The sequence below is a fragment of the Lontra canadensis genome, unplaced genomic scaffold, assembly GCF_010015895.1.
Source record: "Lontra canadensis isolate GAN:19392208 unplaced genomic scaffold, GSC_riverotter_1.0 scaffold7, whole genome shotgun sequence".
In the NCBI taxonomy this organism is placed as follows: Eukaryota; Metazoa; Chordata; class Mammalia; order Carnivora; family Mustelidae; genus Lontra; species Lontra canadensis.
Genome location: NW_022631001.1, coordinates 31665068 through 31686020, shown reverse-complemented (window position 1 = coordinate 31686020; position 20953 = coordinate 31665068). Strand labels below are relative to the sequence as shown.

Below are 20953 nucleotides of genomic sequence, written 5' to 3'. Positions count from 1 at the left end.
ATGTCCATATTCTAGCCTATAAGAAAACTTCCTTTTAAACGAAAGAGGCAAAAGTAGGTCTATCTCTCCTGTCTACGGATGAGAATAGTAGCTTATCTACACCTACTTGCAAGAAAAGCTGGGAAAGATAGTCTCCCCTGGAGCAGCCATGTGCCCCAGAGTGAGGGGAGAGCTGAGGCTGGGGACACCAACCACTGTCTGCCACACTCAAGAAGGAAGAACTGTTGGAGATCTGCAAGAAGTGAAGTCAGAACGAAAATCAAGATCCAGGCCTGAGCCGTCTCCTCCAGGTCTGAGAGGCTGAGGGGTGGCACTGCTGGCTCGGAGGGTTCGAATCGGTAGCCTGTCCCCAGGCTATGCCCCTTCCCCCTGGGCTGTGGGTGGCTCATTCTGCCAGGCTTGGGCATATCTAGTACAGGCCATGAGTGGAGGCCAGCTGTGACCTCCAGCCCTGAGAGGACTCAAGTGTTTCTGGGACTCGCCACAAAGGGTGGCCTGAGTGCAAGGGCTCGAAGCCCAGCTTGGAGAACCCCAGGCAGGTTGTAGGAAGCCGTAGCTGCGGGGGGATTATACATTTCAGGGGACTTTTTTCCTCCAACCTCATGTCATGTGGGATCCAGCAGGATCTCTCAAGACAAGTTGGGCACTTGGTGAGGAGGAACCCCTTTGGCCTCTTTGATCCGGAAGGGAGCGGGACTGGAGAACCCAAGTAGAGACTGGCGGGGAGCAGACCAGGAGGGCTCCCCAACCAGCGTCACCTACCACAGCCCCAGCCTGTAGCATCCGGGACCGCTTGTGAGATGTGTGTGCTGTTGGGACATGCGGTCGTAGCTCCAAGGGGACCACCTGTGTGTGGGTGTGTTCGCTCTGGTGAGCTTGTCAGGAAACAGTCTGTTCTCTGCGAGTGAGTCACAGTTCTCAGCCCCACAGGCCAATCGGTCGGAGGCCATGAAGCTCCTGAGCCAGCACTAGCCTCAGAAGCATGTGGGAACCCCTGGCCTCTGAGACCCAGCCCAGGATCGCTCCAGGTGTCCAGGCCTCAGTGGACAGGCAATCAGTAGGGCGGGAGAGGGGATAGAGGGCCCCTCATCATGCAGAATGAGGATTCAGATTGAGATTCTGAAGCTACTGGTCAGACTAGGGTTTGGTGGCTAGAATGGGTGTGGCTTCAGAGGGACCATGGGGGACTCCGGGTGTTCATTTGGTGAGGGTCTCTGAGGAGTGGGAGGTGCAGAAGTAAAGCCATTTGGAGACTGGGAGAGTCCCATACTCCAGCTGGGCCTCACTCTCGCTGGCTGGGGAAGCCCGAGCACTCAGCACCTCCGAGGGCTTGGCCATCGCCAATTCTCGGAATGAGCTAGTCGGCTAGATAAATCAGAGAGTATAGGGTGATATTTAAGCCTGGCAAATTCTCCCAACTGGGAGCCGGAGGGGAGGATGGTGGGTGAGGAAAGCAAGAGCACATTCAGAATCTCAGAGTTGGGTTAGACCCCAGAAGCCTTCTTGGCTGACCCACTTCTCTCCCAAAGCAGAGGTGGGAGGAGAAGATGCGAACACTTACAGCTTAATAGTTTTTCTCTTATCCCTGTCACACAAATAACTATGTAATTAACTAGATCATTGTGATAAGAGCAATGGAGGAAAAGCACACAGGGCCATGCCAGGCTGTAACAGGGAGGTCTAACCTAGTCTGGAGGGGAGAGGCCACCCTGAGAAGGGAAATGACATTAAATCCCAGATCTAAGAGGTGAGCAAGAGGAGATCCAAGTGAAGATGAGAGGAAGAATATTCCATGCAGAAGCAACAGTACAGCTGCAGACCCCAAGGCAGGTGTTGGTTTAATGTCAAGGGCAATCTGCTGCCGCGTAGGAGCAAGGGGTAGGTGTCAGTAATGGGAGATGCTTTGGGAAAGCCTGTACGTGCAGAGCCAAGGGACAGGCAGAGAATGGGGGCTTTCTGCAAAGAGCACAGGGAAGCCATTACATGTTTGGGGAGGGGAGGGGTTGACAAAATCTGATTTGCATCTTAAAAGTAACTCCTGGCTGCATCTGGAGTGTGGAGGCTGGATTAGTGGGCTCAGGGTAGATGCAGGGAAGCCAGTAAGAACCTCTTGAAACAGTGTGCAAAAGAGAACCATCACTCGGACCAGGGCAGTAGCAGTGACTGTGAAACTGGAGGGAGTGCCAAAAAGGACTCTGACTTATTTCCAAATTTTGTTAAATCACAGATTAATGAAAAGAGTCTAAAATCATATAATAATGAAAGGTAATGCTTTCCCCTTAATTCCCACCTCTCATTCTCACGTGCTAAGGTCACCATATCGATAGCTTGAACAGGGACAGCTGGAGGTTATCTTTTCTCCGTGTCCATTTGAACAGAAAGAGGTTTTCTTTTAAATGGGGAGCTATTAAGTGCTACCGTAACCTACTATTCTCACTTAATGGTACAACACAGACATCCTCTGCAAGTCAGGAGCTGTAGCTCTAACTCAAGTTCTAACAGCAGCACGATATTCTTCATGAGGTTGTACGACAAAGTAGTCACTGCTTGATTGATTGTGATATTCAGATCGTTTCGTTTTCTGCCACCACAAGCAATGCAGAAGTTATAGGGTTATCCTTATATACAGGTGATTTTTTCCCCCCATAGGATACATTCCCAGATGGAGGATTTCTGGGTCAAAAGGCACATGGGTTTTTAATTTTGATAGATAATGCCAGGTGACTTGCTCCAAATTATAATAGATAGTGCCAGATTACTTGCTCAGCAACAAATGAAACTAGCCATTTTCCCAATTTTTTAGCAGACCTGACCATTTTACTCTTTAAAAACTTTTTGCCAATCTGATGAATTAAGGTAACGAAAGCGGATTTGGCTTAATTTGCGTTTTCCCTTGGGAGGCGTGGGTGGCTCAATCATTTAACCATCTGCCTTCAGCTCAGGTCATGATCCTGGGGTCCTGGGATAAAGCCCCAGGTTGGTCTCCTTGCCCAGTGGAGAGCCTGCTTCTCCCTCTGCCTGTCACTCCCCTTGATTGTGCTCTCTCACTCTCTCCTTCTCTGACAAATAAATAAATAAAATATATATTTTTAAAATTGCATTTTCCAGGGCACCTGGGTGGCTCAGTGGGTTAAAGCCTCTGCCTTCGGCTCAGGTCATGATCCCAGGGTTCTGGGATCGAGCCCCACATCGGGCTCTCTGCTCAGGAGGGAGCCTGCTTCCCTTCCTCTCTCTCTGCCTGTCTCTCTGCCTACTTGTGATCTCTGTCTGTCAAATAAATAAATAAATAAAATCTTTTAAAAAAAAATTGCCTTTTCCCAGCTAATAATGAGGGAAAGATCCTTATTGGCCATTTAGATTTCCTCCTCCCAGAATGGCCTGTTCATACCCCTTTTCCATTTTTCTCCTGGGCATTTGTCTTTTTTCTTTACAATGTTGAGAAATTCTTTGTATATTCTTTGCATATTTTCCCTTTCACTGTTACATACTTTGCAAATATTTTCCTGATATATCATTATCTTTTTTCTTTGTTTATGGCATCTCTTGCCATTGAGGTTTTAAAAAATCAAATCAAGTGTGTCTTTCCTTTTGTTGGTTTTGCAGGTGTCCACCAAATTCATTTATATTATCCAAATCTATTCAGTTTTCCCCCTAACATTTCTAATATTTTTATTGTTTCACTTTTATGTTAAAATCTCTAACTGATTTGGAACATAACCTTTATATTTGGCGGGTAGAGACCCCTTTTGTTTTTTCCAGATCGATAACCGATATGGCAGCACCATTTTTTAAGACGACTTTGTTGAGATATAACTCACATACCATAAAATTCACCCATTCAACACGTGTTAGTCTACTCACAGGTAGGGAATTCAGCACAATCAATTTCAGATCACTTTCATCCCCTAAAAAAGAAACCCCAAACCCTCTAGCTGTCACCCCCTGTAACTCCAGTCCCTGGCATCCATTCGTCTGCTTTCTGTCTCTATAGACTTGCCTATTCTTGGCATTTCATATGAATGAACTATTGTGACTGTTCTCTTTCATTTAGCATATTTTCAGGATTCGTCCATCTTGTGGCATGTACTAGTATTCCATTGCTTTCCATGGCTGAATAATATCCATTTACCAGTTGATGAACATTTGTTTTTCCCTCCTCTTTTGACTATTATAAATATTACTGCCATAAACATTACTGTACAAATGTTTGAATAGGTGTATGTTTTCCATTCTCTTGGCTATATTCTTAGGAGTAGAATTGATGGGTCCTATGGTGGTTCTGTGTTTAACTTTTGAGGAGACAGCAAGCTGCTTTCCAAAGTGGCTGCTCCATTCACATTCCCACCCACAATGTGTGAGTTCTGATTTCTCCACATTGTCACCAACATTTGTTATTACCTGACTTTCTTTTTTTTTTATTTTAAGATTTTGTTTATTTGAGATTGATAGATAGATAGATAGATAGATAGAGTGAGCAACCGTGAGTGGGGGAAAGGGGCAGAGGAGAGGGAGAAGCCCCGATGTAGGACTTGATCCCAGGACCCTGAGATCATGACCTAAAGTAGAAGGCAGATGCTTAACCAACGGAGCCACCAACGGTGCCCCATTCTCTGACTAATTCTAGCTTCCTAGTGAATGTGAAATGTTATTTTATCATGATTTGATGTGTATTTCCAATGATATTGAGCATCTTTTCATATGCTAATTGGCTTATGTGTATATCTTCCTTAGAGAAATGTCTATTTAGATGGGAGTACCATTTATTAATTTTTTCTCTGATGAATTGAAATGCAACTTTTATCATATATTAAAGTCCTTTCTACATTTGGATCTATTTTTTGGCTCTTTGTTCCTTTCACCTACTTATCTCTCCCTGGTTCACACCCTACCGCTTAAATCACAATGGCTTGGTAGTGTGATTTATTATCCAAGAACACAAGTTTTCTCCAACTAGTTTTTCTTTTCATGTGTTCTTAACTAGCCTCAGATATTTATTTTTTTTTAAGATTTTATTTATTTATTTGAGAGAGAGACCACAAGTAGGCAGAGAGGCAGTCAGAGAGAATAGGGGGAAGGAGGCTCCCTGCTGAGCAGAGAGCCCCATGAGATGCAGGGCTCCATCCCATGACCCTGGGATCATGACCTGAGCTGAAGGCAGAGGCTTAACCCACTGAGCCCCCCAGGCGCCCCTCAGATATTTCTTTTTCAAATGTTTTTCAAATTGGAATTTTTAGCAGTTCTAAAAAATTTTTTTTATTTGGGATTCTAAGCAAAATTACATTAAACCTATATATATATTAATTTTGAGAGGATTCACTGTTTATGAGAATAAGTCTTTGAAACCTGGCTGTCTTACTATATGTTCAGATCTTGTTACACATTCTTCAGTATAGTTTCACGGTTTTCTTCAGAGAATATCTTTAACTTTGTGATGGTGGTTCTTGTTTTAAAATTATTCCTGAATATTTTATAGTTTTGTCACTATTGAAGATGGTCAGTTTCTTCATTGTTATTTCTAACACCTCATTGCATTTAGGGAAAAAAGTACATATTTCCATTTAGGTTGTATTTAGCTACCTTCCCCCATGATCTAATTAACCTAATAGCTTTTGACCTAAATTTTATTGGATTTTCTCAATACATAATCACATTATTTGTAAACAAACATATTTTCATCCTGTTTTAAGTCAGTTACTTATTCTGATTAGTTCATTTTCTTGTCTTATTGAATTGGTTAAAATTTCTAAAATATGTTGAATAATATTGATGATAATGAGCATCCCATCTTGTTCCCAATTTCTGGAAACAGCTTTTGAATGTCATTGTTTATATATTTACTACTGGGTTTTGGTAAATAGTCTATCAAATTGAAATAGCTTTCTTTCTGTTTTAATATATAATTAGCAATAACTGCTGAATTTTATCAAGTGATTTTTGGCATTCATTACTCTAATTGTATTTTATTCCCTTTATTTCTTGATGTCATGACTTATATTGATAGATTTTCTTATGCTGAATGATGTTTTCAGTGTTAAAAAATAAACTCTTCTTTACATGGTATATTATTCTTTTGCTACTTTTCCCATATCCAGTTAGCTAACATCTTATGTCAGATTTTGCATTTAAACTGCTCTGTGATTTCTTCTTTCTTTTTAAATTCAATCTTTATAAGGTTTGGGAATTAAGAAAATGCTAGCTCATAAAATAAACTAGGAAGATTTCCAACTTTTTCCTCTTGTCTGGAATAGTTTAAATAACATTAAAAATCATCTGTTTTCATTCCTCAAAATGTTGAAAATAGAACTACCCTATGACCCAGCAATTGCACTGCTGGGTATTTACCCTAAAGATACAAACGTAGTGATCCGAAGGGGCACGTGCACCCGAATGTTTATAGCAGCAATGTCTACAATAGCCAAACTATGGAAAGAACCTAGATGTCCATCAACAGACGAATGGATAAAGAAGATGTGGTATATATATACAATGGAATACTATGCAGCCATCAAAAGAAATGAAATCTTGCCATTTGCGACAACGTGGATGGAACTAGAGCGTATCATGCTTAGCGAAATAAGTCAATCAGAGAAAGACAACTATCATATGATCTCCCTGATATGAGGGAGAGGAGATGCAACATGGGGGGTTAATGTGGTAGGAGAAGAGTAAATGAAACAAGTTGGGATTGGGAGGGAGACAAACCATAAGTGACTCTTAATCTCACAAAAACAAACTGAGGGTTGCTGGGCAGAGAGGGGTTGGGAGGGGGGGTTATGGACATTGGGTAGGGTATGTGCTATGGTGAGTGCTGTGAAGTGTGTAAACGTGGAGATTCACAGACCTGTACCCCTGGGGGGGAAAAATATATATATATATGTTTATAAAAAATAAAATTATAAAAAAAAATCATCTGTTTTCAAAGATTATATAAAACTCACTTTCAATATAAACTGTGCCCTGTGATATTTTGTATTTTATTTCTAACTATGGTGAAATGCACATAACATAAAATTTACCGGCTCAATCATTTTTAAGTGTGAAGTTCAGTGATGTTAAGCACATTCACATTGTTGAGCAACCAAGCTCCAGAATTCTTTGCATCTTGTCAGACTGAAACTCTACATGCGTTAAACAAAAACTCCATATTTCTCCCTCCCCCACCCCAGTCCCTAGTAATAGTGGTTTTTGTGTTTATGAATCAGACTATTCTAGGTACATCATATAAGCAGAATTGTGCAATATTTGTCTCTTCGTGCCTGGCTTAGTCCACTCAGCTTATAGTCCTCATGGCTCATCCATGTTGTAACAGGTGTCAGAATTTCCTTCCTTTTTAAGGTTGAATAATATCTCATTTTATATATACATACACACACATATGTGTATATATATATATATATATATACAAAGTGTATATATAATGTATATATGTATATATAATGTGTATATTTATATACACACACACATTTTTCATTATTCATCACCCATCAAAAGATACCTGAGTTGCTTCCACCTTTTGGCTTTTGTGAATAATGCTCCCATGAACATGGGTGTACAAATATCTCTTCAAAAGCTTGCTTTCAGTTCTTTTGGGTATATGCCCAGAAGTGGAATTGCTGGATCATATGGTGTCTTGTGATATTTTAATGGTAGAGTTTTCATTTCTTTTTAAATCTCTTCTGTTTATTGGCCAATTCAGAATTTCAACTTCTACACTCAATTTTATTAATTTTCTACTTTGCCTGAAAATCATCCACTTCTTGGTTCACATGTATTTTCATAGACTTACACATGTTATTGTTATCATTCTTTAATCTTTTTGTACCTGTAATATATCTCTTTTCTCTCTTTTTTAAAATTTTTAGTTAAATTGCAATCAGTTAAAATGCACCATAATATTGGTTTCAGGTGTGCAATACAGTGACTCAAAGCTTCATACAATACCCAGTGCTCATCACAAGGGTCCTCCTTAATCCCATCACCTGTTTCACCCATCCCCCCACTCACCTCCCCTCTGCTGACCATCAGTTTCTTCTCTATAGAGTCTGTTCCCTGGTTTGTCTCTCTTTTTTTCCTCTGCGTTCGATTGTTTTCTTTCTTAAATCCCACATATGAATGAAATCATATGGTAACTGTCTTTCTCTGACTGACTTACTTCTCATAGCATAATACTCTCTAGCTCCAACCACATTGTTGCAAATGGCAAGATTTCATTCTTTTTTTACGGCTGGGTAATATTGTACATTTTTGCCTTTTTTTACCCCAACCAGTTTTGCCTATGCTGTGCATCTTTTCAAGGAATCAAGTTTGGGTTTTAATTTTTCTTTTAATTATTTTTTCTATTGAATTAATTTCTGATCTTGACTTTATTAATAATATCTTTCTACATTCTTTTGGCTTAGTTTGTTCTCTTTCTGATTTCTTAGATTAAATACCAAGGTTGCCGTAGTCCTTTGTTTGTTTAATATTAAAAAGCATGTAAGGCTATATTTTTTCCTCTAAGTACAGCTGTGTCCCAGAAATTCTGCATGGCACACTCTGTTCTCTTTTTCATTACTAGATGATATGCAATTTCAGTTTTGAACTTATTTTTGATCCAATAGTAATTTAAGGGAGTATATCTTCATTTCCAAGCAGCTCATGTTTGAGGTCTGGAAGTTAGCACTGTTTGACATTAATATTGCTGTTCCTTCTTCCTCTCTGTTTGCATTTGTTTGGTGTATCTTTGCCCATTGGCTTTCTTCTCACTCCTTTGTCACCTTGTTTGGGAGTATTTCTTGTAAACAGCATTTGGCTGTATTTTTATTAGTTAACTTATTCAATCTGTCTTTTGATAAGGGAATGCAGTTAGTGTAGTAACTGTGTAATAACCTGATGTACTTAGCTTTTTCTTTTCTCTCTCTCTCTCTCTTTTTTTTTTTTTTTTTACTTTTGTTGGCTTGATTGAAATTCTGGTATTAAAAATGGAGGCCAGCTTACTGTAATAAGATGAAGAAAGATTTTGGAAGAAATATCAAGAGTTCAATTCGGATTTTAAAATTTAAGATGCCTTTGAGACAGGCGCCTGGGTGGACCAGTAGGTTAAACCTCTGCCTTCAGCTCAGGTCATGATCTCAGGGTCCTGGGATCGAGTCCCACATCTGGCTCTCTGCTCAGCAGGGAGCCCGCTTCCCCCCGCCCCTCTCTCTGCCTGCCTCTCTGCCTACTTGTGATCTCTTTCTGTGTGTCAAATAAAAAAATAAAATCTTAAAAAAAAATGCCTTTGAGACATCCAAGTGGAGATGTCAAGAGAGCATTTAGAAATGCTGGAGTGGAACTCAAAGCAGAGATCCTAGTGAAGGTCACACACACTGGCAGCTATGGATGGTACCCTAGGGGAGGGTGTTCTAAGATGGCCCGGGACCCAGTCCTGAGGAAAGCCAACAGCTAAAGACTGGAAGAAAGAGGAGAGCTAGCAATAGCTAAGACAAAAGGCAACATCCATGGTGGGGTGGGGGGTGAGGAAAACCCAGACAGCATGTTAGTATAGAGAAAAATCATGTTCAAGAAGGAGGGAATGAACTTCATTATTACATGCTGGGAGGTCAGGTCAAGGGAGGCCTGAAAATAATCCCTTCGTGACATTAAAGTCACTGGTGACCTTGGAAAGCCTTGTAGAGAACTGATAGGAGTTGGTGCGGGGAGAGGAGGAGGGAAGGAGTCAGAAAAGGAAAGGGAATGGGTGGGAAGTATCTCAAGAACAACGTGAAGTTCAGGGACTTCCTTTGCTTGTTTTACATGAGCCTCCAGAAAGGTCCAGCAGAAAGGGGACATCAAAAGGGACAGGAAGAGCCAACAGAACACCTTGACAGGTGATAGCAGATGGGCCCTGGGCGTGGGGGTGGGGAGACCATATTTGCCACTGCTTGGGGAAAGAAGGTGCTTGAGACCAGGGGTCTGTTGCTGATGCTGTTGGTAAGGCTAGGAGTGCAGACTGGAGGCAGGAAGGGGTGGGCCTTCCTGTCTGATTCCTTCTCTCATCTGAGTCAGGTAGGAGGTGATGTCATCTGCTGAAACTGGAGTGGGGCAGGAGGACCAGATGGTTGGGGAAATGAGAAGGAAATGAAATAGAAGTTCAGGAGCCTGGGAGAGCTAGTATGGCCTCAAGAGGCCCTCTAGGCAGGGAAGGGCAGTGGAAGCAAAGCCTTTGATCTGCTGTATGACCTTGATCTAGTGCCCTCTGTGGCTCCTGCTGAGCTCCACTGCTACCAGGCAAAGCTGCAGTGGGAGCTGCTCCCCTATCATTGTCCTGGCTCATTCTTGCCCATACAGCCTTTCCCTTCATGCCCATCATGTAGCTAAGACCGGTCGAAACATAAAAGCTACACAAATACCAAGTATCGGGTCTCCAACCTTTATAAAAATTAGCCCCCAGATCTGGTCCTCTGATTCTCCTCTTCAGTAGCCTCCTTTCCAAGAAGTTGGGAGACCTTCTGGGAATGCTTACACGTGTAACCCAAGCACTCTCCGGGCACTGTGAGATGTTGAGGTCTGGAAAAAAGTCACTTTCTCTCTAATAATTCCAGCATTGGAAGCATGGGGTAGATGGGCGTGAGGTAGAGATGCCTCTCGTGTAATTACAACTGCTCTCTATGCTCCTACCATCTTGTCCTCCATGCCATGCACGTGCTGCTGCCAAGGCCACCAGGCTGCTGACCCCAGCTGTGACCCAACCTGTGTTGACCCAGCATGGAAATACCCCCTGCTTCTAGTGACCAGCTCTTTCAGGAGGGTATCTCCTAGCAGAGCCATGGGCCCAGAGTGACTGGGTCCCTCATTTGTACCACTGCTCTCCTCTTTCTGGGGCCCTGGTTGGGAGTGGGTCAGGCCCAGCTTAGTGCTGTATCTGAAACTATTGCCCCACCAAACTCCAAGCCTTGTGGTTCTGTCTGGTCCCTTCTCAGGAACCTCACTCTCTCTCCTCCAACATGGCCGCCGTTAGGGACCTCGGTCTTCATGGTAGGTCTGTCCATGTCTGAGTCTCAGCTGTGGACTGAGTTCAGTGTCTTTCACCAGGGCTTGGGGCTGGGCTTCTGTTTCAGTATCCCTGAGGACTTCGTGAAGGTTAAGCTCTCTGCACTCTCTTTTTCTCTACAAAAACTAGAACGGTCTCCTAAGAGCTCACCAGATCCTGGCCCTTCTGAGTATGAACTCTGGCCAAGCAGAGACTCTCACTTCCGCACCATGCTCATCCACATGGGGCCCTTACACAGATTAGAGAAGGGTGCTTTCTCTGAGTGGGTGCAGCCTACACCAGGCCCATGGTTTAGAAAGCAGAGGTAGAATTTCAGCCCCCTCCTGCCCGCTTGGCTAGCTGCCCTAGCAGAGGGAACAGCTGGCACGAATATAGGCAGTGGCCATGCCTAACTAAATAACATGGAGATCCAAATATTGGGCCAACAGAGGAAGCATATTCCTGGGTTCTGGTCCCATGCCATCTGAGATTCTGGTTGGGGGGGAAAAGATGCTGCCCAAGTGTCTCTCCTTCTGAGCCACCATTCCTGTATCTATGTTCAGGAAAGCGGAGTTCCTTCCCCTGACTGCAGCTCCCATTTTCTCTTGTGACCCAGTGTAGACTCTTGATATGGTATCTCTCCTCCCTCTCCAGGGGAGAGCTCTAACACTCCCCTCAGGGGCTGATCTCATCCCCCAGGCCTCAACCAAATAATCCACACACCCCTCAGAGACCAGAGCCTTCACACAGAGACACCCACTTAGAAGGACAGAGAAGAGCTGTTTCCTTAGAGGATTTTTGAGAAGTGGGCCAGGGTTTCCTAAGCAGAGGAATTCCCTGAGAGGAGTCCTTTGAGCTGGAACCTACCAGATACATTCAGGGACAGCAAAGCAGTCCAGAGGGCGGGGCAGGAGTGTCAAGGTGGTTGCTGGCTATCAACAGAGATCCGTGGAAAGAAGGGGTAGGGGTAGTCACAAAGGCTTCTTCAAATCTTGTGGAAGGACCTGAAATAACAGGATAAGTAATTCGATTTTGTCACATGGACCATGGAGAGCCATGGAAGGTTTTTGAGAAGGAGAGTGGCAGGGCCAGATCCTGACAACAGAAGGTGTCTCTAGCAGCTTGTGGAGGAGATTTGCCACCCCTGGTGTGTGGTGTGGTTACATTCAGTGCCAGTGGAAGACTGCGAGTAGCAGGCTTGGAAGATCATTCTGAAGAGCACCTCTACGCTCCCCTTTTCGTCACCAAATTGATTATCATTCAGTCATTTCACAAACTTTTCCAGATACTGTGCAGGACAGAGGAGGGCAGGGAGACCTAGGATGAGCCTTCCCATCCCTCCAACCCCCAATCCCCGCCTCCTCCCCCTCTCTCTTCCCCCTCCCCCCTCTCTTCCCCCCCACCCCACAACCCCCACTCCCCCCATTCCCCACCCTCAGCCTTCTCCCCCACCTCTCAGTCAGAATGTGTTTTGATAAGTGGTGGCTTGGGGACAGCATAAGGGTGACAAACTGTGCCCCTCCCCACCACCAATTAAATTTTTTAAAAAGCTGCTATGGAAGGAGCGAATATTAGTTTCCTGATTTATAAAGCCAAATGGATTAAGCTCATTCATTGCCTGAGGAAACAAAAAGGAAACCTTCAATACCTCTGTGCACATTGAGAACAGGAACAATACTGGTCTTTAGAAAGCAGAAACCTAATTTGGGGGAATCAATTACCCTCTGTGTCCCTGCCTCTGTGGGCTCTCATACTTGCTCTCTCTCAATAGAGATTTCCTGGGAGGTAAAATGTGAAGTTGGTCAACCACAGACACACCCTCGGTTCAGCCTGGCAGACAGGAGGGAAGAACTAGGCAGAGGGTGGGTGGCGTTGTGTGGGGGTGCGCCTGGATGGCAGGCACCTGTGGAAATAGGGGTAGAGGCAGGGGCGGGGAGGGCTGGGGGTGGGGTAGGGTGGGGGGCAGTACCCAGATGGGACAAGGAAATGGAGCATGGGAACCAGGGGTTTGAAAAAGCGGGTGGGCTGGAGGAGCAGGGGTGGCGGGGGAGGGGAAAGCATAGCCCATCCAGTGCAGAAACACCAGCCACCACTTCGTGATCCTCACGTTTCTCTTCTGTGTTCTGCATGTAGCCCGTGGGCTTGAATGTGCAACCGGCAGTGCCGGGGCAGTTATGAAAAAAAAAAAAAAAAGGGGGGGGGGGGGGTGGGGCACCCACCACTGTATCCAAGGAGTCAAATCCACAAAGTCACGCAGAGAAGCGCTCACAATCTCACCATTGCTGCGCTGGGTCTCAAACCCCGGCCCGCAGTCCCCAGACCCAGAGCCACACCCAGCCCGACGCACTCACAATCACATGCACGGGTCCCCCACTCACACCCGCGCGGCCACAGACTCAAACTCCCACCCGCGATCGCACGCATTCCTCTACCCCCACGCTCATCTTCGCCTCACGCTGCGGCTCACCACCCCACACTGCCCTCACTCTGGCATGCGGTCACACACACACACACACACGAACACACACACACGCGCGCACGCAGTCGCTCACACGCACACACTCTGGCTGTGCTTTTGTGTTTTGTCAGAATTAATGAGAAAAGTTCCCGTGCCCTGCGGGTAATTAGTGTCCTTGGAGTTAAATAAGCTAATGGCGGGCACCTCTGGCCCAAGCAATTATGTTTGTGTATTGAATAATTGATTCAAAGGGGGGAAGGGCCGCTAATCAGATCTGAGCATAATGAATTGATTTAATTAACAGGGGAACTGAGGGGCCCTGGGAAACGCAGGCTGCACTCGGCAGCGGCTAGCGCGGCCCCCGCGGACGAGAACGGGCGCGCGGCGGCAGCGGCGGCGGCGGCGGCGGCTCCCGCCCGGCCCGGGCAGCGGCTGCTCCAGCGGCTCCCGCGACCCCGCGGCGGACGGACGCGCCCCCGCCCCCGGGACGCGCCGGCCGCACCGCCCCCCCCACACACCCTCCAGAGCTCCTTGCCCGCAGGGCTGAGCGGTCGGCGCCGGTCCGCCCGCCCCCGTCCCCGGCCGCCGGCCGCCGGTCGCCGGGCGCGGAGCCCGCGCGGGGCTGGCGTGAGCAACGCAGTCGGGCGGCGGCGGAGTCCGAGCCGCGCGCCCCTCCGCGTCCTCCGCCCGTGCCGGGCTGGCGCCGCCGGGGGACCATGGTGTTGGACCAGGAGGACGGTAGGTGCCCGGGGTTGGGGGTGGGGCGCGGGCGGCGGCGGCGCGGGCCCTGCCGAGGCCACCCCGCTCGCGTCGCGGCGGCAGCGTCCCCCGCGCGGGCCTCGGCTGGCTCGGGCCGCTCGGCTGCTTCCCGGAAGCGCGGCGCTGGGTGTGCGCGCGGGCGTGCGTGCCGGGGTGCTGGGTTCAGCCCGCGGGTTCTTTAGCGGGGTCTGGAAGTCACCCGGGCCGCCGCGGGCCCGCCAGCCCTGCACGCTCCGGCCAGGAACTTTCTCTCAGGCTCTTGCTGTCTCGCAGACACTGGGAGCGCCTCGGCGACCCGCGCCGCCGCGGTCTTCCCCGCAGTGGCCACAGCCCCCAAGTCTCCTAGGCTTTCTGGGTGTCTGCGCGCCCCCCTTCCGCACTGCGGAAAGTCTCCCCCAGGGGGATATCCAGAGAGCCTGCAGACAAACCCGCACGGCCCGGGGGTCCCTCAGATCTAGAACTTCACAGCTGCGGGATGGGTGACATTGCTTCACCCCTGACAGCCCCCTTCCTCCACCAAGTGTGTCGGGAGTTGCCCTGCTGGCTAGGGTCGGGTCCTGAATCCAGAATATCGGGGTGGGGGGGGGAGCGGATTTACCTTGAAGCTTATGAAGTTTCAGCTTCATAGTCCTTTGGTGGTCATTTTGTGTTAGCAGGCTTGTATTCCTTTTCTTAAAGAGCACTCCCAACCCCTAAATTACATAAGTAAGCTTGGTTCTTGAAAAATCTGGATCCACGCCTGAGTCCAACTCACAGCTTTCCCACTGTGACTACCAATCTGCAAGAGAAGGCACACCAGGCTGCCCCATAGAGCCATTCCCCGGGGCTAGGCAGTTCCTCATTGCCTGGGGGATGAAGCCCTGAGCAGGAGGATGGGAAATTTGAGGCTACGACACAGCTGCTGGCGTGCAGTGAAGGGTCTGGCTGCCTGACCTCTCTTTCTGGCCCCACTAGTCCCTTGTCCCAGCCTACCAACTCCCATTGTGGTCATCAACTGTCCTGCTTTGCCCAGAACCAGCTGGTTTTAGCACAGAGAGTCCTGCCTCCTGGGAACCCCTTCAGTCCTGGGACAAACTAAGACAGTTGGTCAGCCTACATCCACAACGTTCTCAGAGCTGTTGTGCAGGGGTGGCTTGGCCAGAGACTTGCTTCCTGGGGGAGCAGATTTTGCCTAGGCCTCCATCAGGCCTAACAGGTATAACTGCAGCTTCCTCCACAAAGGAGGAAAGTTTGTCACCTTCTCCACTCTAGGTGATTGCAAATTCCTATATTTAGGCTGCTTTTGTGTTAGTAGGGGGCAGAGCAGGGCATCTGAACTTGGCCAGCAAGCATCCTGATTGTACTGCAAAATCTGTAGGGTCACTCTGTCCTGTCATCTGTGGCGGCCACTCCAAATACATCTGTGAGCTTCACCTGTGAAGCCACCCATCTTGGAGACGGCTGCACTGTTGGAAGCAGGGCCCTCAGGCTGAGATATATCTGACAGCCTCCACTGAGTTCTGGAATATCTGGTCTGCCCAGGCCCTGGGGCAAAGAATCTCTTGCCCCTCCACCCCACCCCACACACACCTCCCAAATCCAGTGCAGGAACCCTTCCTCAGGACTTTCCTGCCAAGTACAGGGACAAACTGCTAGGACCTGCCCCAAACTTTGAAAGGCAGCCAGTAGTACCCCCTTTCTCCTCACCATAACCTGGGGGCTGATCAGCTGCTGGTCTGTCTCTGCTGTCCCTAGAGGCATCTCAAAGACATTCTGGAGCACTCTTGACAACATTGACCTGAGAGTACATGCTCATTGCCTGTGGACTATGTTGGGTGAAAACCACCTCCCCCAGCCCCAGGGGATCTGAGGATTCCACTCTGGTGTTGTGGGTGTGCCCCTGGACTTGGAGACAACTTGGATCGGGGTAGGCCCAGGCACAGGACTTACCTTCCCGGCCAGCAATTCCCCATGAGCTGAGAGGGTGGCTGCCAGATGGGTGAGGCTTATGTTTGGCTCTGTCCCTCCAGTGGGCCCCTTCCTGGCTAAGAGTTCCAGTCATCTAAACCCTCCAAGACTTGCTGGGTAGCTCTGTAAAGTGGAAGGCCTCTTCGGAGGCCCTTTTCCAGATCACTGTGGGAGCTCAATGCTCACAACTGGGGATGCAGAGAGAGCCGCCTGTGGACACAAGCAGCCCTTCACACACAGTGGTGACCCCCTGCTGACATACCCTACCTGCCTCTTCAGCCCATGGCTCGGAACTCCAGGCCTGCTCCCATCCCTGAGGTGGGGTACAGGGCGTCCGACTCCCCAGAGGGATGCTGGTGGGATGGCTGCTAACTGGGTAGCTTGGAGGCTTGAGGAAGCTGGTGTTGGGACAGATCCCCAAGCCCAACATGAGCAAGAGAGTGGGAAAGTGCCTCCAGCTAGTCAAGTCCTGGGTTGTGGGTCAGGGCCAGACCCTTGAAAGGGAGGAGAAGCTGGCCCTGGGACTTGAGAGGAAAGCCGCAGCCCTCATGAAGGGAATGCCTCCCCATTCTGAGGGAATGCCCACAGAGGCATCTACAGCCAGAAGCTACCCCTTGCCAGCCTGTCAGGCCCATTGCCTGTGATACTGTCTGGCCCCCAGCTCAGGCTGGGGTGACGGGTTGGTACGAAATGAGCCCGTGGCCAGCAGAGTCAAAGCCTCCCTCAGACCCTCAGGGTATAGCTCTGGCTGCAGTGGCAGGGGAGAGATCAAGCTCACTGTCCTGAGGGACAGTGATGCTGAGCAAAATGATATATTTAACATCAAATATACTCAAGGACTATTAGGATTAAGTATTCTAGATGAAGGGGAAAGCGAAACCCTCTGAGCTGCGGATGAGGCATCTCATTAGAAGCAGCCTCTCTTCTGTTTTCTCAAAGACTGACTTCCCCACTTAGGCTGGAGGAAGATGGGCGGCAGTCCCACTCCCCCATTCCCACCCTTGCCAAGCACTCTGCTTTGGGACCTTCCGCTGGCTTCAGGGGCACCGCCTGGCCTCCAGGTTTCATGTATACTCATTAAGTCCCCGCAATATCGGGGTGCCACAGTTTACAAGGCATGTTCACAACCATTAGCTCATCTGACTCCCACCACAATCTTGCAGAGCAGCACAGTTTTCCCACGTCACAAACAGGGAAACTGAGGCCCAGACAAAGTGATTTGCTAAGGTCCACCGTCCACCATTGGTAATAGGCAGAGATGGGATGAAATCTCAACTGGTGGTCCTTACCTTCTCCTTGCCTGGGTCTAGTCCTCAGAAGTGTCTGCCAGGGATGAACCTCTGACATGTCTTTCTGAAGCCCTCCTTGAGCTATAGAAAATCGTTAATATTTCCATCCTCTTGGATCACGGTACTGTGAAGGGGGAAAAAAAGAAAAAAAAAAAGCTTTTGGTATTTAAGATTGGCCTTCCTAGTCTAGGCAGCCTGGCACTAACCCCAAGCTTTTGGGGGAGAAGTAGGGTTCGGGAAGAGAGGAGATGAGCACTGTCTTCCTTCCTGCCTCCTGAGGTACGGAGCAAGGATTTTCAACTCCGACATAGCAGGAATCTTTTGTTCACTGTGGTATCATAAGTGCCTTAGAATAATACATGCTCAATAAATAGTTTTGGAAGGAGAAAAACCTTCAAGGCCACACTGTGCTTGCTTAGAGAGAAGCTGAGACAGGATTCTGCTCCCTAAGGAATTAGGATGCTCTTGCGGGGGTTGGGGGGCTGCATGCTGGGGTAAGTGTGATGCTAGTTTGTACCCTGCAGAGGGCTAACTTTGCCAAACAATCCAGGAGGTAACAAGAACCCTCCGGCAGAGCTGGTAGGAAGGGAGGGTACGAGATCAGAGAAAGATCGCCCAGCTGGGAGGGCGGTCAGAAACTAAGTCTGACGGGGTGGGAGTGGAAGACAAGGGTGGTCCACCAGACAAATATCTGGGATGAGGACCCCCCTGGGTGCTGCGCAGAACCAAGTGCCGAGCTAGGGCCGAGCGACCTCCAGGTGGCGCTGCGGAGCCGGGCAGCCGCGCGTCTCCACTCCCCATTAACCCGGGAGGGAGGGGGGCCTCGGGAAATGTGTGCATTTATTCAGTAGCAGAAGTGCAAACCTCATACATTGAGGGAGAAAGGCAGCGGGAGACGGCCGCCGAGATTCCCCCATCTCTTTGAATATAATTTTAGATTGAGATTCAGATTAAATCCGAGGGGAAAACACTTTATGAGGCTGAAAGCTGTGTCGTTGCCAGAGCCAGGGTTATGAGCTATCAAATGCAATTACATTAAGACAGATTATACTGGGCAAATTGAGCCATTTAGAAGGTGAGAATCAAAGAAACGGCTCTGATCCTCTCTTCCCCCTTCTCTCTCCCTCTCCCTCTCTCTCTCTCTAAATTGCAGTTCGTAGTTCCTTGCAATTCTGAGGCACAAAAGTAGGTGAGACTGCTTTTGTATCTGCGAAGTGCTTCGCTCCTGAATGTAATTCTAGCTGAGTGCAATCTAGGTTAAGAGCCGGACAAGCGGGTAATTAGAGCCCGCTCGCTGCCCGAGGACCGGCCGCCCCGCCGAAGCGCGCCCGGAGTCGGCGCCCTTCTCCCGGTCGAGCCGAGCTGCGGCTGGACACGGAGCGCCCGAGATGATGGTGCTGGACAAGGAGGACGGTAGGTGGCAGGCGGGGGGTCGACGCCCCGCACCCCCTCGTCCCCCTGCGGTGGCGCGCGGGAGCACACGCCGGGACGCACACGCGGCAGGGTTGCCAGGCGGGAGGGGCGCTGGGGGCCGGGGTGCGGGGGCGGCCAGGTGGGGCCGGGGGAGGGGTGAGTGAGCCGGAGGGCGGGCGGTGCGCCTGCCGCGTGGGGCTCTGCGGGGCCGCGTGTAGGCTCGGGTCCCCTCGGATCTCGGCGCAGTGGCGCTCCGCGAGCGGCGTCTCGTCTTTGCGGCCGCTCCTCTTACCACAGCCATCTCCCTCGCGCCGGCTGGGTAACACAAGAGGAAGCCAGAGCTTGCGGCCAGGGGGCGCGCGGGAAGACCGTGCTGGCCCCGGGGTGCCCGGCGAGCGAGGAGAAGGCCCGCCGGCCCTTGGGGAGACAGACGCCTCCTGTGCCGGCCCACTGGGTCCCGGTCCCCTGAGCGCGCAGGCGGGAGTTTGGCCCAGAGGAAGAAAGTGTCCCGCCACTGGCCAGTAGCACTGTGCAGGCGAGGTCCTGGAGAGTGGCATGAACCTGACATGGTCAAAAGCCTCAGTGCACCCCAGAAGTCCGAACGCAAGGCCCATGGTTGCTGCAAGCCTCTAGAAGATGGTCCCATAGACTCCAAAGCCTTCCTGACTGGGAGCTCCCTGCAGAAAGCGTCCTGGTGTGTTCAGGAGAGGTTGGGGATCGCAGCCCACTTAAAGGTAAAACCAGGTGGGTGCCTCCTGACCCAAACGCAGAGGCGGGTGGCCACACACTAGCTGTTCCTTGGCTGGCAGCGGCTCTCCTTGCCCTGTAGGTGATGGTTGACTGGTGTGTTGGTGCTATAGGGAGATGAGGATAGAATTGTTGGCACTCATGCTGTCACCTGATTTCTACTGGTAAGGAGCTGAGAAGGTGGTTTGCAGCATGTCACCAGGAATCCTCTTGGATTAACGGTGGTGGCCATTCTCTAACCTTCTACTAGTGAGTCTCCCCTAGGCCTGTGCCCTCTGCCCACCGGGTCAGTGGTGTTACTGTCATGGACACTGGGTGAAAATTCCAAGTTAAGTGACTTGCTCAAGGTCACACAGGATGTGCACTTAACTGCTACCACAAGCTGGGGCTCCTAGCCTCCCCACCAGCCCTGAGACCTCCATCAAGGAGGGGCATTTAAGGTGTCTGGCCTGGGGGTGGCATGTGGGGCGGCCTTGAAGGCTATTTCTCAGCATGTATACAGTAAGAGAGGAAAGGGGTGACTAAGTGCTTCTGGCCAAAGGGATGCATTTGCAAGGTTGGCCAGGGTGTGACCTCCATCTCTAGTATGCTTGTAGCTCTTTGGGGCCCTCTCCCAGGATCCCTGTGGGGGCCACCAGAGGACTAGGCTTCTGCAGGTGTGTACAGAATGACAAGGAGAAGGACCTGGTCAGGCCAGACAGAGGGAAGAGGCATTTTGTCATGAGCTTGCCGGGTTCTCTCAGACCAGTCATGCCCAGAGCTAGCCCTCACTTTCCCTCTTGGTAAAATGAGGGGCTTGCAGAAGCCAGTGCAGAGGGCCCTTCCTCAGTGTGTAGGGGTACTCTCCTGACGGGGAGATGTGGAACTCAGGGTGTGTCTTTAGCCGTGGCTATTTGGCATGCTTGTTCCCCAGGATTGAGCCAGAACTGGAGAAAACCCAGGCCCTGTGCATGGGAGGCCTCAGGCGGGGAATTGGTCTCATGCAACAGAATGACCCCACCACTGCCACCTACGTCGTGCTCTGTGCAGGCACCCCAGAGTCCCTTTGAGCTCCTTGATACTCCAGATTTTCAGATGAGCCCTGAATAGGAATAGATACCTGGAGGTCATTTTAGCCAGTCTCCTGCCTACAGAAGGCAGTGCACTGCAGCTGCCCTGGGCATGGGTTTTTCCCTTAGTCTCCACCAGATCTGTAGAGGAGAGCTCGTGATGCTCCTTGGTCCCTGGCTTAGTTTCGTCGGAACAGAGTTGTGCTTCCTGCAGTTCATACCACTGAGCCCTGGGGCCCAGAGCACCAGGAAGGTAGACAGATGCGGTCCTGAGGAGCCATCCGGTTCTTGTCCTGCCCAG

At 49.3% G+C, this 20953-nt stretch overlaps 1 protein-coding gene across 2 annotated transcripts in view; it reads left to right on the top strand.

Annotated features, from left to right (window-relative positions):
* The first annotated feature begins 14079 nt into the window (after nucleotides 1-14079).
* The window catches only part of LMO1 (LIM domain only 1), a 40329-nt gene continuing 33455 nt past the window's right edge, over nucleotides 14080-20953 (top strand). Inside the window, exons 1-2 of one of the 2 annotated variants that reach the window (XM_032853400.1) lie at nucleotides 14080-14186; nucleotides 18597-18856. In XM_032853400.1, the coding sequence (XP_032709291.1) occupies nucleotides 18832-18856 (25 nt within the window). In that variant the 5' untranslated portion in view covers nucleotides 14080-14186; nucleotides 18597-18831. The remainder of the gene's footprint in view (nucleotides 14187-18596; nucleotides 18857-20953) is intronic. The other variant, XM_032853401.1, reaches the window with a different exon arrangement.